General features: G+C 37.8%; 4 protein-coding genes across 6 annotated transcripts; 1 reads left to right on the forward strand and 3 right to left on the reverse strand.

The window, feature by feature from the left end:
• Window positions 1-616: 616 nt before the first annotated feature.
• LOC110785596 (uncharacterized) lies at window positions 617-3,255 on the reverse strand. The gene is made up of 2 exons (XM_021990070.2): window positions 3,005-3,255; window positions 617-1,031 (listed from the first exon to the last, which is right to left on the reverse strand). Exons 1-2 carry the CDS (start codon window positions 3,157-3,159, stop codon window positions 959-961), a joined length of 228 nt encoding a protein of 75 aa, XP_021845762.1. The 5' UTR covers window positions 3,160-3,255; the 3' UTR covers window positions 617-958.
• A 1,173-nt stretch (window positions 3,256-4,428) lies between these two features.
• Window positions 4,429-5,613, forward strand: LOC110785531 (dehydrodolichyl diphosphate synthase 6-like). The gene has a single exon (XM_021989982.2). The coding sequence runs from the start codon at window positions 4,511-4,513 to the stop codon at window positions 5,336-5,338; it is 828 nt and encodes a 275-aa protein (XP_021845674.1). The 5' UTR covers window positions 4,429-4,510; the 3' UTR covers window positions 5,339-5,613.
• A 937-nt stretch (window positions 5,614-6,550) lies between these two features.
• Window positions 6,551-7,228, reverse strand: LOC110785532 (uncharacterized). The gene has a single exon (XM_021989983.2). The coding sequence runs from the start codon at window positions 7,107-7,109 to the stop codon at window positions 6,654-6,656; it is 456 nt and encodes a 151-aa protein (XP_021845675.1). The 5' UTR covers window positions 7,110-7,228; the 3' UTR covers window positions 6,551-6,653.
• Window positions 7,229-8,503: 1,275 nt separating this feature from the next.
• LOC110785597 (pyrophosphate-energized membrane proton pump 3) lies at window positions 8,504-21,180 on the reverse strand. 3 transcript variants are annotated; one of them, XM_021990072.2, is made up of 15 exons: window positions 20,952-21,180; window positions 19,958-20,344; window positions 18,239-18,442; window positions 17,712-17,863; window positions 17,460-17,607; window positions 17,243-17,375; window positions 14,944-15,116; window positions 13,441-13,561; window positions 12,597-12,778; window positions 11,935-12,372; window positions 11,689-11,853; window positions 11,445-11,600; window positions 11,256-11,367; window positions 10,889-11,108; window positions 8,504-8,842 (listed from the first exon to the last, which is right to left on the reverse strand). In XM_021990072.2, exons 2-15 carry the CDS (start codon window positions 20,048-20,050, stop codon window positions 8,743-8,745), a joined length of 2,397 nt encoding a protein of 798 aa, XP_021845764.1. In that variant the 5' UTR covers window positions 20,051-20,344; window positions 20,952-21,180; the 3' UTR covers window positions 8,504-8,742. The 3 variants fall into 3 exon arrangements, with proteins under 3 accessions (XP_021845764.1, XP_021845765.1, XP_021845763.1); XM_021990073.2 differs by having other exon boundaries at window positions 19,958-20,232; window positions 20,952-21,136; XM_021990071.2 differs by having other exon boundaries at window positions 19,958-20,375; window positions 20,952-21,136.
• Window positions 21,181-21,722: the final 542 nt, after the last annotated feature.

Here is a 21,722-nt window from a genome sequence, read left to right on the forward strand (position 1 = left end):
GATATTGTAGTTGTGCGGAGCCATTATGCTTATGTGGATTGAATGTGAAAATTTTGTTTTTCGGATCACTTCGATTTTTGTTAGAAATCAGTTGGATCGGGTCAATTTTTGAAAGCCCTACTCAAAGCCAAAACTTTTTTTCAGAATTTCAGACCAAGTTGAAAACTCGTACTTTACAAGTACTTTCTAACTCTAGTTTCAGATGAGCTTCTCCCCACGGCGATAGGGACTCGACCTGCTCCTACCCACCATGGGGGGCCTGGTTTGGGAAATAAAGCTCTTCTGCTTTCTACTGCCGCCAGAGCTCCAAAATCGATGAAAAAAGATTGCTTAGGTTAAACGACTTTGTTCCTTCTTAGTTTGCCTTTGAAAGCGAAATTGAGGTAGACGGGATTTGCTTAAACTTGAGTTCCCAAACCGGATACGGGCGACTACGTTCCCGTCTCGTCAACCCGGCCGGCCGAAAGAGACGAATCCCCGGCCGTCCTATGACCCAAAACAAAAAATGAGACTTACGGCCGCTGTCTCTCACATGGACCCAGTGAAATTGAATTCTCCAGCATTCGGCGTCTCTATAACCTAGACAGTTCATCTCTCCCCTTGTTAAAATGCATAATCAAACAAAATGAACATTGGCCATTTCTTCTGTATTCATTGCTGTGAAGACTAATTATCAACTCGTACATTTGTTGACTCTTATTACCAGAAAGGATAACCAACCAGAGTTTTCCCCTCTTGAAATTCTCAACAGAACTGCCGATTAAGCAACAGGCATACAGTTTCTACAAACTCGCAGCACCATTAAATTTCAAAATTCTCAACATGCTACAAGAAACAAACCCAATCCAGGTATATACATTAGCTGGAAATCCTGGAACTGTGATGGCCTGTACCAGGTCAACTCTCAAAAAATGAACCTTGAAAGATCTGTGTTTTTCATGCAGACGACTTTTTGGTGCTAATTGTCCTTGTGAACATCCTTCTGGTTAACCTGTCCTTCCACTTGCTTGGGTTTAACTTTCTCTGCTGCCCTACAGAAAAGTTACACCCTAGTCAAGCAACAAGTTTAAAGAACAAAGTGAAGACAATAGGAGAGACAAACTAAACACACGAAGAACAAAAAATCTTCTAGATCATGCCTTTTATTACTAACTATCAAGTGCACCAGACATGGTCTTACAATGAAAGGAGACTAGTTAATATCACTGAAATATTGATTAATTCCAGGTCAATGAAGAATGAGCTAAGGCTAATTCAACCCCTTTGTGTCACTTGGACCATTTTACATCAGAAATACACAAGACTAAATGATGACTAATTTGACAGTGAGCCAGGTATTTGAACTAAAGCTTGTAAATTCTTGGATGGGAATAGATAAAACCAATATGTTACAGCCTGATTAGTAACAGAGATTATATAGTTAAGAGCAAGGAATAATGTGTTTGCAGACGTGCAGTGACATAGATGTGATAGTCACACCCTCCTTTTAGGGTCATTCACTTGCCTGTGAAACTTGTGATATCTCAAACATCATATTCATAGAGACGTAAGAATACTCGGTGACAACGAGCAAGGAAACAGTGTATAATTGCTCATTGGTGAGACATTGTTATGCACCAACACAACCTTGACACGCCCACACACCCCTACTGGTCTACTGCAGGTGCCACAAAAAGCACGGCAGGCACCACAACACCACCCCCAACACAGCAGAGGAAGTGGAAACACTAGCAAGGGCTGTAGGAGCTAACTGACAAAAGGAGGACAGCAGAGCATTAAATGTGTAGTAATCTGGTAGTACCAAAAAAAAAAAAAAAAAAAAAAAAAGGAAAGAGAAAGGCAGGGAATTTTGGTGTTAGGAATAGAGATTTGTAGCCTAAAGCTACTGACATGGAGATTTGTAGCCTCAAGCTACTACTTTTGTAACCCTAAACTCTGTTCTAAGTTCTTCCCTTAATCAAAGCAAGCAATTTTTCTTCCTGAGTTTACTTGTATCTGTTAGCAGGTGTTGAGTTCAACTCAAAAATGGGCCACTTGCCCACCCATGTTTAACTAGTGATTTAACTGTTTACAATCTTCAGAGGGGGAAAAAATTTCTCTCCACTATAAGCAAATGTGCCTCTTTTTAACATTTTCATATTCGAAGTCTGAGATAACTACAATGCCGTATAGGCAAACACATAAGAATCATGGATATATAAGGAAATAAGGAATATACCAAGGAAGACAAGATTCACGGATGGAGCAAACCTACAACAAAGCATATACCAAGGAAGACAAGAATTGTGGATGGAGCAATGCTAATTTCAAAGCGAAACAGGCAGGGGACAGGGTCAACATGGTTCACTTGAAAAAAAAGATGGCTTCCTGCTACTCTCTGCCTATGTAGCAAAAGCCTCAGGGAATTCCCCTTCTCATGAACCCAAAGGATGTCAAACATGAACTACATATAGTATATAGTATTTGATCAAAAGGTTTTATAATGATCGATTAACAAGCTGTGTAACAACAATAAATGTTCAAAACTAATAACTCCGCCACTGCCGGTTCCAAGCCCGGACAAAGAATGAGGGTTGTGTTAAGTTCGTGGCAACCAGTGTAAAACTTTATCACATCCATGAGCATGAACCAATTCACCAAATCAACAATAATAACAACACAAAACAGCTCCTCCCATCAAGAAAGGGCACGAGGAGGTCCAAATGTACGCAACTTTACACTAATTTATAGTTCAACACTAAAAATCTTCAATCGACAAGTAGACAATCTCTCTTGTGAATTAACAAATCATCAATCAATTTGGTATCCAAAAATCTTATAAACTAACCCATCACTGAAACACGACGCTAATTTGTAACAATGTTCTCAAAATTGAGCTACATTAACGACATTGCATAAAACCTAGTTCTTTTCTAGTTGAATTGAATGGTTGATTTTGAAGAAAACGTAGTTAACTGACAAAAATCAAATAGGAAGCTGAAAAGAGAGGGAGGGGAGGATATACTTGGAGGAAGAGGAGACAGATTCTTCTTCAAGCCAATTACGAATCTGGCGGATGTTGCGGCGGAAGATGGCGGAGGAATGCCTGACGTCGCTGCGGAGGATGAGTACGGCGGCGCTAACCCCTACCACCGTCAGAATGAAGTTCGTCAATGCCATTTTTTACGCCCCTTTCTTTTTGTCTCCTACTAGTCTACCCGGACTCCGTACTTTATTGTATGTTCGGTTCGGTGTTCCCTTTGTTTTATTTTAAACCGTATTTTTGAGCATGACTGCATGATGCGCTATCATGATCTATTGATCTTAAATGTAAATTTTTTTTTTTTTTTTTTTTGACAAAGGATGTAGTATCAAAGCATCAATGAACATCAATTGAATTGATATTCTTTTTTATATTCGAAAGTATGTATGTTAGATTGTTAGCCATTATAGGTTTGACAATTACGACAAAATTTAGCCACTTTATCTTTGGTTTTGTGAGAGAAAACATGTCATTGACTTTAATTTTAAGAGGTTTCATTTTATGCCTTTTTCTATTAATGAAAATATTAGAAGATACTCATACTCCGTATTAATGATTTTACCCCTAAGAAATCACATAATAATACACTAAAAATTGGGAATTTGTGACAAGATACTGTTGTTGAATACTTGAAAGTCCGAGTTTATAAGAATCTGTAGGGGTGGCAAATATTATATAAGAGTTAAGCCAATAATTTAAGGTAATCGACCTTACCGGCCTAATCTTATTCTCCAACCGGCTAAATCATATCAAAGCACGTCATCATATCCTACAAAGGGGTCACTATCAGGCAAGTCATTGTCCTGAAAGGCTACCCGTTCCTACAGAGCATGTCGATATAAGAGGACCTCATTTATTGCTATAAGGTACGAACAGAGGCGGAGACAGGGGGTGGGGCGCCCCCCAAAAAAAAAAATGATATATATAGTATTAAATGCCAATAAAAACTATCAAACTTGTCTTTGCCCCAATGGTTGAGTGTTTAATGTTGGGTACTATTAACTTAAGATCAAATCCGGCTCCGCCATTGGGTACGAAATACTTCCCCACCCAAATACTTATTCTTTAAGTACTTCCTGTTCCACACCCGGCACCAAATCAACAACACGGTTAGTTAGCGATAGAGATATTGTAAGTTAAGCATACTGGATGAGTCCCAAGCTGATGGATTACATCAAAGAGCACCTAAAGTTGCCAAGGGAAATTATACACTCCAATTTCCAATGATAATATATGCAGGTACAGACCTTGGGGTCATGTCACCATGAAAAATGCATGCAAGATTAAAGTATGCCATTCCAACGCACAAATCTCCGATGAATCTGCTACTTTTGGGAACACACTTTAGATCTCCAACTTTCTCTGTTGTGCAAAGAGTGTGACTATTTAGTTGGGTTTTCAACTTTTCATTGCTCTTGATTTCCTGTCATTCATTTTGGAAATCTTGTATTGTAGAACCTTTATGATCTTGTTGTTGCAGAGTTAAAAATGGCTGCGAGAATCAAACAAGGTGATGCAAAACAACTGCTAAGAAGTTCCTACAACTTTCTTCTCAAGTGCACTTACCGTGTTCTGTCAGTCGGTCCAATCCCGAAACACATCGCCTTCATCATGGACGGGAATCGAAGGTACGCAAAGAGGAACAACATCGAACCAGAGGACAGTCATAGACCAGGATTCATAGCCCTAATGTCTGTTATCAAGCATTGCTATGAACTTGGTGTAAGATACATCACAATCTACGCCTTCAGTCTAGACAATTTCAGGAGAAAACCTGAAGAAATTGTGAGGTTGATGAATTGGATGCGAGAAAAAATCGAAACATTTCTGGAAGATGATAGTTTCATCAACAAGTATGGTGTTCGATTATACTTTGTAGGGAACTTGGCACGGTTAAGTGAAGACCTGCAAGCTGCAGCAAATAAAGCAATGGAAGCAACAGCAAAGAATACAACAACGTTTCTGCTAGTATGTGTTGCTTATACTTCAACAGATGAGATTGTTCATGCTATTGAAGAATCTCTTCCTCACCATGGAAAGAATAGGAAACAAGAAAACACCTTTGATGATTTTAGTATCGAGTTGGCGGAATTAGAGAAACAAATGTACATGTCAGTAGGACCGAGGCCGGATATTTTGATCCGGAGTTCAGGGGAGACGAGACTCAGTAACTTCCTTCTTTGGCAGACTGATAGATGCCTGTTGTATAACCCTTCTGCCTTATGGCCAGAGCTTGGGTTGTGGAATTTGGTTTGGGCAGTTATCAACTTCCAAAGGCATTATTTCTACTTGCAGAAACAGCAAAAGTTGATGTAATGTTCATGTTCATGATCTTGTTCTATGTGTTTGTATCTGAGTATTCTGCTCTGCTAAAATCGAATACTTTTCTGTTATCGACCAAGAAATGAGATGCTCATGCTCAATCATGGGTCATTATCAACAAATTGAAATGTCTGTAATTCACACTATACTTGATATAACTTCTTAGACTCTGGCAACCCATTCAGAAAACTAGTTAGTCAACTTCCAAAACACCATTCTATTTGCAGAAAAAAGTCGCCGTAATGTTCATGCTAATGATCTTTTTTTTTTTTTTTTAAACAGAAAGATACAATAAAAGTTAGGATAGTCTTTCATGCTCATGATCTTGTTCTATGTGTTTGTATCTAAGTATTCTGCTCTGATAAATCGAATACATTTTCTATTCATTATCAACAAATTGAATGTCTGTAATTCACACTGTAGTTGATATAACTTCTTAGACTCTGGCAACCCATTCAGAAAACTAGTTAGTCAACTTCCAAAACACCATTCTACTTGCAGAAACAGCAAAAGTCGCCGTAATGTTCATGTTCATGATCTTGTTCTATGTGTTGTATCTAAGTATTCTGCTCTGCTAAAATCGAATACATTTTCTGTTCATTATCAACAAATTGAATGTCTGTAATTCACACTGTAGTTGATATAACTTCTTAGACTCTGGCAACCCATTCAGAAAACTAGTTAGTCAACTTCCAAAACACCATTCTACTTGCAGAAACAGCAAAAGTCGCCGTAATGTTCATGTTCATGATCTTGTTCTATGTGTTGTATCTAAGTATTCTGCTCTGCTAAAATCGAATACATTTTCTGTTCATTATCAACAAATTGAATGTCTGTAATTCACACTGTACTTGATATAACTTCTTAGACTCTGGCAACCCATTCAGAAAACTAGTTAGTCAACTTCCAAAACACCATTCTACTTGCAGAAGAAAGTTTTTTTCTTCTTGACATGAAGAAGAAAGGTTGATCAGCCCATTGATTGTTTGCATACTCCAATTCTCCATTTGCCATCAGTTACCCGTATTGGATACTCAACACTCGTACTCATGCATATACAGAATTCTATTTTATTTGTTGCAGTGCATGTGACAAGACAATTTCATATTTGTATACACTAATTTAAACAAAAATTGAAACCTTTGGACTCATCAATCATCATCATCACCAATTAGTCAACAACAACAACAAAATACCCAAAAAGAATGAAAATATAATCAATCAAAATTCATTAATATTGCTCATTTCTCAATTCTCTACAAAATGAACCCAAAATTAAAACTACAACAAGTACAATTACAAAAAATACCTAGGTTTTGGTAGAGCCCTTAACAGAGTTCCAGAGATTAGAAGCAGCAGCAGCAAGTTGTGGCCAAATAGCGGTGACACCGCGAAAGGCGGCAGCAGAAGCAACACCAATGGCGACACTTTCAGGGTAACCAGGTTTAGAGTCAAGTTTCATTTCAATGATAGCGAGGCGGGTATTGGCAGTATCAAGCTTTCTAGAAGCTTCGGCCATGAATTTGTCCTTCTTCCCTCTTCCCGAGGTCACAACCTTAAAAAGCATGTGTTGGAGGTCATCAATCACTTTAATGGAGGCTTCCTGAGAGTTCATTCCTTGTGATTCATAGTGAGTTATTAGCTCGTGTGGTGTCGGAAGCTTTATTTTTTGTTTGGTGCCGGTGTTTTTGGCGGTGCCGGTGGTGTTTGAGGGTGGCTGTTGCGGCGAAGAAATTGAGGAATTGGAGAATTGTGGTTGCTCCATTTTTTGGGATGGGATGGGAAGGGGAGAAAAACCCTATATTTGAAAAAGAGGGGTTTTGGGAGGAGGAAGAAAATTGGGAATTTAGAGATAAGATTTTTCTTTCTTTTTTTGGGAGTTTTGAGAAAAGAAGAGGATGATTTGGGGTTGTTTTTTGCCAATGGAAAAAACTGACAGTACAATCCATATTGTTACAGTAATTATTTGTTTTATCTAATTTTCTTTAATTAATCTTATTTGAGAGATCCGTTTGTCTTGAGCTACAACCGTTCTTGCTACTCAAAACAAACGAGAAGAAAAGATAAGATCGGACAATCCAGGTTGTCTGTAATCCAGGCAGGCATTTGATTGTTAAGCAATGGACTGCTGCTTTCTGGACCAACGCGTATCTGCCCTCGAAAATCTCTCTGCATTTTGAGAGCAGAGCATGCAAAATAGAGCAATGGATCTTAAAAGAATTCCGCTTTGAATGGCGCGACTCTTTTCATTTCTGCGTCGGCATTTGAGCCAAAGCTTAAGGTAAAGCAATTTTGTTTACCCAAGTTACGACAGCTCCGGATGAAAGGGGAAAGTTGTCTAGTAGAATTGCTTGGGGCCTTGACAACTCTAGGATTCAAAAAGCGGAGAACTATTGTTCATTGGAGCACTGGATTTAACATAGACTGGATTTAACCTAGTTCTTCAATCATATCTGCACTAAATTTAGATTTAAGGGATAGTTGAAACCGCTTACCCTCAAAGATGCCCCAAAAATAACTCAATGGGGCGGCATTTCTTCTTAGTTTTGAGTCGGCGAAACCATTCGTTTTGCTTCTTCTCCACATTCTTACTCGGCGACAGCAAGTTGGAGGACATTGCAAAACCGCGTGATTGATTCATCTAGGGTTCCTCGAACAATATGATATCTCACACCAGGTAAATCCTCATTAGCCGAAGAAGACCCTGGTAGATCCACGTGGCCTGCTTGACGAAAGTCAGCGACGAAGCTGATCTAAAAAAGATCTTATCCCGTTAGCGGACGTTTTTCAGCCACTCTCCCCTTCCCGGGCCGAGGACCTCCTATTTTCAAATTGTTGCATTTTTCAAGTTGTTGCGTTTATCTTTTATGAAATTAAGGAAAGTAAGGTAAATCTAACATGTTATGAGTAGGAAAGAATGTCAGTGCAACATTAAGATGACAATATTTAACACCAAAAGTAGCTTTTGGGCTCAAACAAAGCCCCAGTTAATACATTAATAACATTCACATTTACTTTTTTTGTTTTTATTTTGGGCAATGATAACATAAAACATGTCATATTGTAGTGGTAAAAGCTTATGCTTTAAACTCAAGGTCTAGGTGCAACTTTTTTTTGGGTTATCATACCTCTTCATATAAACCTTTTACTATTGTCCTCTGGCCAACTACTGTTTGATATTTTTTCTTGTCATATACTCAACAGAAAAAGCACCAATACAAAGAGGATATTCGAGATTCTGCCTAAAGAGATATTTTATTCAAAAATAGAAAAACAAAAGAAATTCCTCTGTGACTAAAGTAACTCAGCAAATGATTTTGGCACCCTCTAACTACATCAAAAGGAGACAGGAAAGGGGTGTTTGTCTAGTTAAAATCTGCACGTTCGTATTAACAACTCTACAGGAATATAGGCGCCATAACCAGAGTAATCGTCGCAAGCATTTTTATCAGAACATGGATTGAAGGTCCAGCCGTGTCTTTAAAAGGATCTCCGACACTGCAAGTAAATCAAAATTTAAAGTTACTTTAGTTCAGCAGAAAACACAAGATTTAAAGCTTTCAATGACTTGCAAGTCTATGAGTTTAAGCAGATAAGGATATCATTGTTTTCTCTAAACACTAATCATGAAACTTGTGTAGAACTTTAGATAGTTTTAAATTTCAAACAAACCCGATGAACAACTAATATCTTTAACAGGAATAATAATTAGGAAATTTGCAGACCCGAAAACAAGATCATGCCTCGGAAAAGGATAGAAGTTTGATCTCACCCCCAACAGCTAGAACTGCGGTGACCAACGGGTATTGAAATTCTCTCGAAATAGTTACTCTTAAGATCACTGAGTTAAATTGATTACCTTCACCCACCTGGGAAATTCAATACCCCTAACTTGGGTTTTCAAGGCTAGTGTTCCATAACCATACCTGATACCTCCACAACCCAACATTGAGCCCACCTTCATTCATTTACTGTTAATATAATCACCTTGACCACCACCACCTGACATCAATGCACCCGCCACCTCTAGTAACAACGACAACCTAGACCACCACCTGACATCAATTCATCGCCCACGTACGTCTCCATACCGAAATCCTCCACAACCACCATTCGCAAGCACCATACCACCAATACCACCTTTTGCAACAATGACTACACACTGAGGCATCATGACAAGGGTTGTGGCCAAAGCCAAATAACAAATAAAAGTGCCTACGTCTGAGACAATACAAATCTAAAATCTCAAATCTGAACCGCTACATAAACCATCAGACCCACCAACAGGGAGAAAAGGAAGGAAGACTTGTTCAGCATTGATGGCCAAAGAGCAAACCCTGGTTGAATTCGAGCACCATCTCACATCAAATGACTAGATCTAGGCACCCATTTAACAAAGAGGGAAAGAGATGGAGGGACCGAGATGAAGTTGCTTGGTCGTATGAGCAGTGGTCATGGGATGAAGAGTGATGGGTGGAAGGAACAGAGTTGACAGTGGGATGTAAGGGGTTGGAGAAAGAGTGAGTGGAACGGATGGCATGCTAATGCCTAATGGTTGGTGTGCTGGAAGTTGGTCAGTTGGGACAAAGGATGCGGAGGGGGCGAGAAGGTAATAACTCCTATCTAATGGTGTCCAAACATGTTTAGTAGAAATGATAATTTAGTTTCAGTTTGAACCTAGCATAAGGATTTATTACCCTTTCTTTAGCTCTTAAATTTCCCTTGTGTGAACCAAACCACACCAAATCACCAATGCCTACTTCATTACAAAAAACTACTGTCTCTAATCTGTATCACGCATAGAGGCTCATAACAACTTGAACAGTTTTGTAAGACCACAATGGCAAGAGGAAAGGTATCAATCCTCGTAGCTGGTCATATGTTGTAAGATTTATCATAAACAAATACACTTATACAGTAATATGAGAAGTTTCTGGATGTGTCTAGTAACCTGGAGATCAATTTTTATACAGCTATACTACCATATTACCATGTTTAGCTAAATATAGCACAACTCATGGGGACTTCTTTATATTCATTTGTGAAATTTAGGGATATCAATATGACAATACATTTAAGAAAAGCTTTTTATGTTAAAGAAGCTATTTCCCTTCTATCTTATCATTTGGTGTGGATAGTCAGGATATATGAACAACATGATGCATTGCTCCAAGCCATGACCACATGAGAAGGTCTATATTGAAGATAATTACAAAATAAACCTGCATTCTTATTCTTCCTGTAATCTTCAATAAACAGCAGAAAAACGAAGAATGCATCCTAAGAAAATAAGGTTAATGGTATCCCCATTAAAGTATTAAACCTACAACCTACAACTGATGAAAACTAGGGAGCATGGAGCATTAAAAGTGCATGCAATCATATGCATGTGATGTACAGGAAGAGGGTCGAACAGAAGAAGAAAAAAAACACACCAACCAGCAGATCTCACAGTTACAAGAAAATCTAATATATGTGAGCACCATGTTGAGCTGCAAAAAATGGGCAAAGGAGATATAAAATATATTTTCTATAAAAACTTACGTGTCTCCGGTAATAGCAGCTTTGTGACATTCACTCCCTTTGCCTCCAAGAGCCCCAGTCTCTATATACTTCTTTGCATTATCCCAAGCACCACCAGCCGTATTCAAGAAAAGAGCCATAAGGATGCCAGTAACAGTAGCGAACATCAACATTGCAGCCACCACTTTTGCACCAAGTAATGGGTGTCCAATATAATGTCCAAGTATCCGGAAAACAATACCTGTAACACAAACTTAGTTAATAATGATAACGCAAAGTGAAAACTAAAGTATCCACAAATTCAATTACTGGAGCAACACACATATATCTGTAACAAAGAAAGTTTCTTCCAGTGACAAATATCAGTATACAAGAGCAAATAACTTACCAACCGCTATGGGTGATATAATAGCCAAAGCACCGGGTTTGATCATTTCCTTCAATGAGGCAGATGCTACAATTGCTACACAACGGCCGTAATCGGGCTTTTCTTGGTAATCCTGTAGTTGAACGACAGTCATTAACTGGTACCAGGCCTTACCATGATACCAATCAGATTAAGGAGATGAATACTTACCATGATACCAGGCCTTTCGATAAATTGCCTTCTCACTTCATTTACAACCTCCTGAGCTGTACGACCAACAGCTGAACAGGCCCATGCACTAAAGAGGAAGATTAGCATAGAGCCTAGCAAGCCACCAACAAAAATTTCTGGAACTGCAATGTCAACCTGAAACGCAGAATGCTTAATAGAATTAGGAACAATGAAATATCAGAAGTACATGTGCAAACAAGCCAAGGAGCAAATTAATACCAACCTCTTTAAAAGGTACACGAGCAAAAGAAGCCACCTCGTCCATGTAAGCACTAAAAAGAAGAAAAGATGCAAGTGCTGCAGATCCAATAGCAAACCCTTTGGTGGTAGCTTTTGTGGTGTTCCCAACTGCATCAAGGACATCAGTAATTTCTCGGACACTTTCAGGCTGGAAAAAAGCATATGATAATCCGTTAGCATGAGTGAATACTGCATATGAAAATATCTAGACTCAACAATCCACTGATACCTGTTGGCTCATCTCCACAATTCCACCCGCATTGTCTGCTATTGGCCCAAACATATCCATAGTTAGGACATAAGCAGCAGTACTGAGCATGCCCATTGTGGCCACTGCTGTTCCGAACAGTCCGCCAGTAGGGTTTCCAGCTTCATCTAGCAATCCAGAACTATGACCCAACCAGTAAGAAGAAATGATAGATACACTGATAACAAGAACTGGAAGTGCAGTTGATTCCAGTCCCAAGCTGACACCAGCAATTATATTAGTCCCATGGCCTGATGAGCTTGCAAGAGCCAATGTACGTACTGGCTCATACTTATAATCAGTGTAATACTTGGTGATCCATACAAATAAGTATGCTGTTATGATTCCCACCAGACCACACAATGCAAAATTCATCCAAGCTGAAGGTGCCTGCTCTGTGTAAAGCAACCAACGAGTTGACTGCACATAAATGAAGACATAAAAACAAAATCAAAACAACTAAATTATTTTTGGCAATGGAACTACCAGAAAGGGGAACAAGCAGTTAGAAAGCCTAGAACTCAATCATCAAATTCCCAAAGAAAACAAAATACACCACTGACGTGAAAGATGGAAGAAAAGAATTCAATTATGACCAGTAAACAGCAAGGGGGACAGTGAAGAAATTGATAAACTGCTCTTACCGCACCAAAGGTTAGAACCGCTAATACTATTGTGACAGAGTATCCTTTCTCAAGAATTCTCATTGGATCTTCTGCAGCTACGCCGGCCCCTCTTGTGCCTCTTATCGAAAATATACCCACAGAAGATATGACAAGGTCAAAGGAGTGAACCACCAAAGGGAACAAGATAAAGCCAGATGGATCTGTATAACCAGAAAACAGCTAGTCTATGAGAAGCAAGGAACTGCAAACACACACACACACACAAAAGAGAAGCAATGATACATTTTGTTCCTTAATAGTGTGTTTGGATAGGGTAATTGGATGGAAAGGGGCGGAAGAGAAAGCGAGGGATTTATCTTCCCTTGTTTGATTATGACTTGAAGAAATGAGGGGGGGAAGGAATTGGAAGGATCCACTCTCCTTTTGTTTTAATTAACCAAATCCTTAAAACGTTGCCTAAAATGTTGGAAAGGAAGGAAATGCAAGTTAATTTCTTCCCCCCTCACCACCCCCTCTTCTGTTTTAATTAACCAAATCCTTAAAACGTTTACCTTCTGTTTTAATCCACTCTATTTCTGTTTTAATTAACCAAATCCTTAAAATGTTGCCTAAAATGTTGGAAAGGAAGGAAATGCAAGTTAATTTCCTCCCCCCTCACCCCCCCCCCTCCCCCCTCCTTCCACAAGTGCTATCCAAACATTGCGTAAGAATAACACTCTATATGCAACTTCGAGTTGAGTGCATTGAGTGGTGGAGTTCCATTTCAAGAGATAACCACAGATAATATGCAGGATCTTATGCACAAGAGAAATGTCCTGCTATAAATGTGAGGGAATAACAAAAGCTACAGCCGTGTACTTACCTTCAATTTTACAACGTTGTGCCATTGTTCCACCTAATATCATGGCACTTATGATCTCCGCAGCAATACTTTCAAATAGATCTGCACCACGAGCAGCACAGTCCCCAACATTGTCTCCAACCTGCAAATTACACATTCACCATCATTAGTTTCAGCATTCAAAGTGCCACTTGTATTTTAGGTCCTGCTCAATATATTTAATATTAAAATGGGGGCAGAGAAAACTTTGGTATTTCAAAATTCACAAAGTCCACCAGCTGACAATGATAAACATGAAAAGTAGCCCCAAACAAAAAATATCAGATTGAGTGAAAGAACAGGGAAATAGAAGGGGGAAACGGGTACTTCTCCTTTAAAAACATAAAGTTGAAGCATTTCCATTTTCATCGCAAAATATTTACTGTTATTAAAACTTTGAGGCAACACATGTCATCTCTCCACGCGACACCATGACTTGGCACCCAATTATATTTTATTTATTCTCTTACTCTCTTATTAGGATTTTCATTTTGTGGAACCTAATTATATTTATTTATTCTCTTACTCTCTACCTCTCTCCAACTAAAAGAAAAAGTACCCACATGAGTGGTCGCCCTCTTGAGTTCTCCTTTGATTGTGTTACTATAATACTAAATAGAACTTATGAAAACGGAGGTAGTATTTAGTAGCAATCTACGATAACAAAAGTTTACTTAACCTTTCTTCATTCATTTAGACATAAAGTTGTTAAAAATAGGTAACAGAAAAGAATTAAAAGTTGTTGCACTTTTTAGCCAACCAAAATGTGTTTTTTTTCCAAATAATATATTGACTTTGTAACTCAATGTACAATTTGTAATTTAAGACCCTTCTTATCAGTTATGAGTGAAGTACAAAATTCAAATTTTACACAAATCAAGTAAACTACTAGAAAATTTAGTTCACTAATTGTTGATTAACCAACTTTTATTCTTAAATTATGTATAAAGTAATTTATGTTTCAAACTACTTGCAACTGCCAATAACTAGTGACAGATTTTAAATTGATAACTGGAAAGTCTTCTTTTGCCATTGGACTCTGGAAGGTCTTAGGTCTTCCAAAGTTAAGTGTAATATGATTATGTTTATTTTTAAATCCCTTAATCTAAAGAAGCACAACAGAAACAGAGATGAGAAAGATGAAGAAAGAGAGGGAAACAAAAACACAAATTTAATCCTCATCATCATATATCACATATGAGCAACAGGATAGAGAAACAATGATATATTGCAATCCACTGGAGGAGAATGGGGAAGGAAGGCGGCACGTTCTTCAGTTTTTCTTTCGCGTGTCTGGAGTTATATGCCTACACAAGTCTTAATTGAAAACTGGTACACTTGAAAGATTTCATATTAGCTGACAAGTACAAATTGGAGCTAACTTGCAGTCAGTCAGTGATTATGTGCAAACATATTACCTTTACAAGGGACACTACACAATCTAAAAGCTAAAATTCAGAAGTAAGAGAAAGAGAATAAAAATACCAGGTCAGCGATGACAGCAGGATTACGAGGATCATCTTCAGGTATTCCCTGCTCAACTTTTCCAACAAGGTCAGCACCAACATCAGCTGCTTTTGTGAATATTCCACCACCCAATTGAGCAAAAAGAGCAACAAAGGAAGCTCCAAAGCCGTAACCAACAAGTAGAAGAGGAACTGGGATGGGAAAAAAATTGCGGAGGGTCAGTCCTCATGCCAACTTTAACACCATACACAGGAATCAATTACACAGAAGATATGTATTTCCTTGTACACCTCCATTAAGTAGCGAAAGCCATCTAAGAAAGAAGGGGAACATGAATAAACAACATACAAACCCACTTCTCAAACTCCATTGACTACCAAACAAAAATAAATGAACTAGTACGTACAGTGATAAATTGGTGACGGCATGAGGGGATATAAAAATTGCAACACAAGATTACAGTTATCTATGTCTCTGACTCTTCAAGTGGAGGCATAATTGTGAACTATGAAGAAACCATCAAAAGGTGAATGTCCAAATAGAAAGTTATTTAAGTTGGTATATTGAAAGTGTCAATCAGCAAGATCACTGGAAGTTCATTTGAACTTGGCATTGCAGGTAGAGTCAAACAACTTTTCTAATGTTTGCCAACTTTTTGTCCAGATTTGGAAGATTTCCACAAGTGAAATAGCTTCTCATGTTTCAGGAATGATATTCCAGAGAAAATATGGAGCTTAGAAATGATAAGAAACATACTTTGTGCCATATGTTTGAACCTAATTGAAGGATTTGTCAGTCTCTAACTTTTTTTCCACAGCCAAGCATAGTGAAGTTTGCAACTGAAGGTGCAGTATCTATTTAAAGCTCATGGCCGTCATAGGTATTACAAACTTGTGGTGGTAATCAACTAACTACTGGAAAGTAGTAACCGGCACTGGAAGCACGAGTGTTGTTGTCATAGGCATCACAAACTCAAAACGGGGTCATCCAATTTACCGAGAATGAGATGAGTATGCGGCACCTCAATCGCCTTGTATAGCGCTTATGGCTATGGTCTGAAACTCTGAACTGCTTAAGAAATACTCCCTATGTCACTTAAATACTCCCTCTGTCACTTAATACTTAATAGGCTTCCCAAAACTTCTGGGCTCATTGTTATATCCATTTAGGAGAATGAAAAAGAAAATCAAGTAAGTGGGAATAGTTTATTCCATTCTTATTGGAGGGAGAAATCGGGGACTACTTAACATATGAAAGAGAGTTGTTTGTATTTTATTTATGAAAAGGATGGAAGGCTGAATAAGGTTTTCTTTGGCGGAACCATACAAAATAAGAAAAAGAAAAGTTTATTTAGGGCAAATCAAAATATTGGGAGGACAAATAAGGAAACAAGGGAGTACATACTACATAGCAAGACAAGTGGACAACAAAAGGTACAGTTTGTGAGGGTGAGAGACAGCTCGTCAAGTCAACATTACAATACTATCATTGTAAACTGTATTAGAAGAAATTCAAGATAAGACATGAATATTCACAGTAACCCTTGCCTTGTAGTTGGGTGAGTAGGAGCAGATAATGAAAACTGTTGTTAGATAATCAAACAAGGACAGTGAACAAACTCTACAACCATCAAATTAGGCAACCTTCCATTATGGAGTCATATTCAAGTATTCAGCTTGACCGTCAAGCAATATGTAAGCTAGAAGCACAATAAGTGGATACGAATATACGATAATGTAGAATTCTTACAAATATTGGGCTAGGAACTGATAAACCCACAGATTGCATCAATTGAAAAGATACTAAATCACAATAAAAATGAGAAGGTAAACCCAACTTTCACACTTTGAGAAGAGCTTTTATCCCTCTGTTCTGAAACAAGTGGTAAAAACCGAAGATGTTTAATTTCTTTTTAAAATGCAGTTGGTAGTTCCAATTTATTTATATCTCCTCTGAATTTATGTTAAGAGGATGTACACTTCCAAATATAACTTTGAAGAGGTGATTTTCCAAACATTAATCAACACCTTTGTATGTGAATAACTCACACACTTATTGAGGATAAAAAGGAGTATAATTTTCATAGAAGAAAAATAAACAGTTTCTGTAACTGATTTGAAAATTCGATCAACAAGAAAAAGTAAACAACAAAACATAAGGTGGTCAAAGGCATATAATGAAACAAGAAGTTGTCTACAATTTGTTGGAGGTCAAAGATCACATCCTTTATCTAATAAGAACTTGTGTTCAAACATACAAGCGAAAGAAAAGAAAAAGGTGTAGGTAGGGGGTAGGGGGTAGGGGGGAGAAAACTTACGATCTGTGACTTTCATTGAACCATGTGAATCCACGCCCAACCAGACATAGAAGGAAGAATAGAGAATGGCGATGCCAAGTACAGCCATCCCTACGACAATAAGGGCGGAGAAACCACCAGCACGAACAGCTATCTGGATTTGGTATTCACATTTTATCACATTTCCATGAATATGCAGAGATGCTTTAGGCTAAAAAAAGCTAGAGGCACCACTAACCTGTAAAGCTTCTCTGGCTGACCGTCTTGCTGCACTAGAAACCCGGACATTTGCACGAACAGACACCCACATCCCAACATATCCAGCTATACCTGAGCACAAAGCTCCCAGCAGAAAAGAAATAACAGTAATAAAAGCAGATGAAACCCTGCATCATAACATGTAGAGAAAAGAACCAAATGATTAAGCACAAACAAATGGTGCTGAAAAGTCGTGTTATTTTCAATCATACCAAAAGAAACACATTTTTACCTCCCAACTCCAGCAGCTTCTTGTTGTGGTGTTCTCTCCCGCAACAAATATATACTGAGAATTACCAAGGCCAGCAGAACAGCCATTCTAGAGATGGTTCCATACTGGGTCCTAAAAAAGCCTTCAGCTCCATCACGTATAGCATATGATATCTAGCAAGAGAAACATTAGCCCAGGACATGTTAAAACAAAGAAATCAAATTAGGAGGCTGACCCTATTATCTTTAAATAACAGTGATGGCGGTAAATTTGACATATAAGTCTCTCAGCAAATGCCTGTTCTCCCTAATTCCATATAAGCCTTTGTTTAAATAATCAAGTAGGAGAAAAGGTGAAATTAAAAAAACCCCGGAGTTATTTCTTTTGAGTGGAACTCATTAATGGCTACAAAAATAGCAACAGAAATTACCTGTTTAATCAGTACAGTGAGACAACCTAGCTAAACATATAATGCACTGAAAACTGTAAAGTGTACAAAATGAGCATATGTGAGAGATATTAACAATATACAGAGTTTATATATGCACCTGGACCATCTCTGGAGGTCCCTCATCCTTTGCCAGAACCCACTTTGTGAGATATATTGACACAAGGAAGCTGATGATGCAGACGGAAAATACAAAAACAATTATTGGAGAAGTGCTAGCTCCAATATAGAAGATAAATCCGAAGGCCAGAAGCATAAGAACAAAAAGAAACCGAGTGTTTAGCCCCATAATGATTTGAAAAACCTGCAGAAAGCAGTTCTTAGTCATATCCATAAGTTGAAAACTATAGACTAAAATAACTTCAGAATTATGACCAACAGGTAAAGACACAAGAAAACAACGATTCTGGCATGCTATATTCCATGATAAACAACGCCAGAATTTAGGCTACTATCTTTTTGCTCACATTCTCCACCCAAAGCGTCCATCGACCCATAATATTTCTGGTTCTCCACAGCCTAAATTAGATTAATCTATCCCTATTGGAACTAGAAATTTAGAATGTTTGAAAAGTTCACAATCTTTTCAAAAGAGAAGTGTAACATACAAGAAGAAGCTTGTTTATTACTAATCACCTGCTAGCTCCTATGTACTCCTTATAGTATTTTTCCTTAACATCAAGCTCTAAAATAATACATTTTGAGTGATAAGTGCATTATAGAACACTGAGGATACACAACTAGGAAATGGGGTAAACAATGTGAGATGCATTGAGGATAATACATAATTAAGTTTCAGCCCCTTATGGCCTTATCAGTTACGGAGTATCACCCAAAATAAAGTAGAAAACGGTGCTGCAGTTGTTCCCTAACAGGCCAGCAGAGGTCAGTCACTGATCTCAATTTCACAACTAAAAGCACAATCAAACTTAAAGCACGGTATTGCTCCGCAACATGGATTTTCATTTTTCACATACTATGCATTGGGATTTGGGGGTGAAGATTTTGAGATTTTACTTCTTTCAAAGTTGAAAATCTCGAAACATTTATGAACTTATAGTATGTAAGCCTTATATGGTACATAACTTCTTCAATCAGGTTCAAGTTCCAATTAGAAAAGCAGAATTTTATATCTTGGACCGAGCTTTTCTTTTTGTATGTTTTCTCCTTTGTGCCCCATATTTACCGAATCCCTACTCTTAAAAGCATCCATTTTATCTTTAAATATACTCTGTATGACATTTGTTTCATATCATGAGTCTTTGTGTATGAAGCAATTTTCAAGTTCTACCTTTTGTCTTTCTCTCTTACTGGAAACACATAAACATGTATTACAAGCTCAAGAAGTCAAGGGTAACAACCTGATCTTTTCCTAGACTCCCTAACCCGTGATCTACCACTTTTACTTGCTTAACACTCCATACTCGAAACTTAACTTTTGCCAATGCCTACAAAAGGTTATCCCGAGCATGCAACTACACCTATTAGATGGCTTCACGATACACATCCAAAAAATGTACCACGGTCATTTAAACAAATAGCCCATTAAATTTATATAACATTTGAGAGCTAAAGACCAAATTTCTGATTGCATGGTTTGCATCAAATAACATTTGAGATTTGAGGCCTAATTTCTGATCGCATCATCAGCTCAGAGTTTTCATGACCGTGTAATGGCGTATCTTTTCTTGGCTATAGATCATCAAATGATTAATCAGACCTAAAACTGAAATGATCCCAATCAAGTACCAAACAAACAAACTATATCAAAACATCTTTGCCCAAAAAAATTGCCAAGCTATGGGGAAAGAAATCTTACCAAAGGGGTATAAGGTTTGGTGCGCATGTCAGGGAAAGTGCGGGGCCTATCTTGATAAGACCCCATAGAACCACTCTCCATATCATCCATCATGACGGAATGAGAGGAATTCACCCTCCTAGCCACTGGAAATGGACTGAACTCGCCACTTTGGGGGAACTCACCCCCTGAACTTGGTCGCTGTATCTTGAAATGCCTTTCTTAACACCCCCGAGCGCCCACTCACAGACCCTTGTAATGAGGCACCTCCCTCAGATACAAAGCTCCAAAATGACCTGCTCTATGAAACCTTATCAACTCTCCGGTCCAGCTTCTTCTCACTTACAAGCAAGTTACAAGTCCAAACAAGACTTCCGCTCTTTTTTTTTACCTCGTCTACTAACACCTCTGATGCAAATGAATCACACTCCAATAAATTCTACAAGCCCAAAACATTAATTACAAAATGAACATTGCTCTTTCTCTTAGAAAACATACTGCATTTTCATTTAAACATCACTGTCATTTGTCGTCAATCACATTTTCACATTAAAACCAAATAAAATGTTCTTGCCCCAAAATTACATGGAAAATTTTCTACATTAATATTTTTTCTTTTAAATTAAAGTTTTATAAAATAATCATATAAAATTCGGATCCGTAACTAACCAAAAAAGACGAACTACTTTATACTGGCACATTACTAACGCTACATTCACATGATTAAGCAAATATCAAGCTTCATAAACAAGAATCTCAATCAAACAACCGAGGCACGGAGCCCTAGAAATTCGAATTCAGCTACAAATACTCCAATAAAAATGATCGCAAAGTATCAAATCAATAAACAGAAACTGGAATTACAAATCAAAAATCAGGTATTCATAAATTCAATTCGATCAACAATCATACGAGTCAAATGCTGTAAAACATCAACGGAGATCCAAATAAAAGTTTCAAAAAATAAACAAGGACAGAAAGTCGAAATGGAACAAAATTGAAAATGAAAACTTACAAAAAGATGATGAATGAAATGTGAGATGAGATCTTAAGATATCGTAGAAGCTTCTGCAGCTATCAATGGCTGTATATGTCAGTTCTGTAACTCCTCGCGAGGAGAGAGAAAATGAGAGCGAGAGGGAGAGAGGGGGAGAATTTTTGGTGTCTGATAAGTCTGTGAGAACGTTGAATTTGTCTTTTTCTCATAAAAAAAGGGTAGGATTTTTTGCAGTTTTTCTGTTTTTGCCGTATAACTTAATCCAAATAGTACTAGTGTTAAATGAGAGGTTAGTTTTTCGTCATTACTAGTTGAATTTCTTCTTATGGCAAGATTGGGTTAACAATGATTAACATAGCACATTTTTTTAAGGGGTATTTCGGGCATTTGGGCTACCTTTCAACTTTGTGATGGTATGACCGTAAGAGTATCTAACTTGACTTTGCTCCAAAATCAAGTATTGGGGTGTTTGGTTATGAGAGGTTTGAGGGAAAAAGAGCTTTTTGGGTGAATTAGAGGTTTGACTTTTGGAAAAACCTAATTGTGAGTGTTTGGTTAAGAGAGGATTGGAAGAGAGTTTTGGGGTTAAAAAGCTAATTTTGAAAAAGCTCAATATATGAGCTTTTTGCAATTAGAGGTTTGAGAAAGTGGATGAAAATGACTATTTTGTTCTATTATTGCCTATAATTACAACCACTATCAACCTTGGTACTCTATATTTTTCTCTTAAAAACATTAATCACACTTTCTTTTTCATTTCACCATATTTACTAGATTCTTTTTTGTTGT

This window comes from Spinacia oleracea, chromosome 1, assembly GCF_020520425.1.
Source record: "Spinacia oleracea cultivar Varoflay chromosome 1, BTI_SOV_V1, whole genome shotgun sequence".
Classification (NCBI taxonomy): domain Eukaryota; kingdom Viridiplantae; phylum Streptophyta; class Magnoliopsida; order Caryophyllales; family Amaranthaceae; genus Spinacia; species Spinacia oleracea.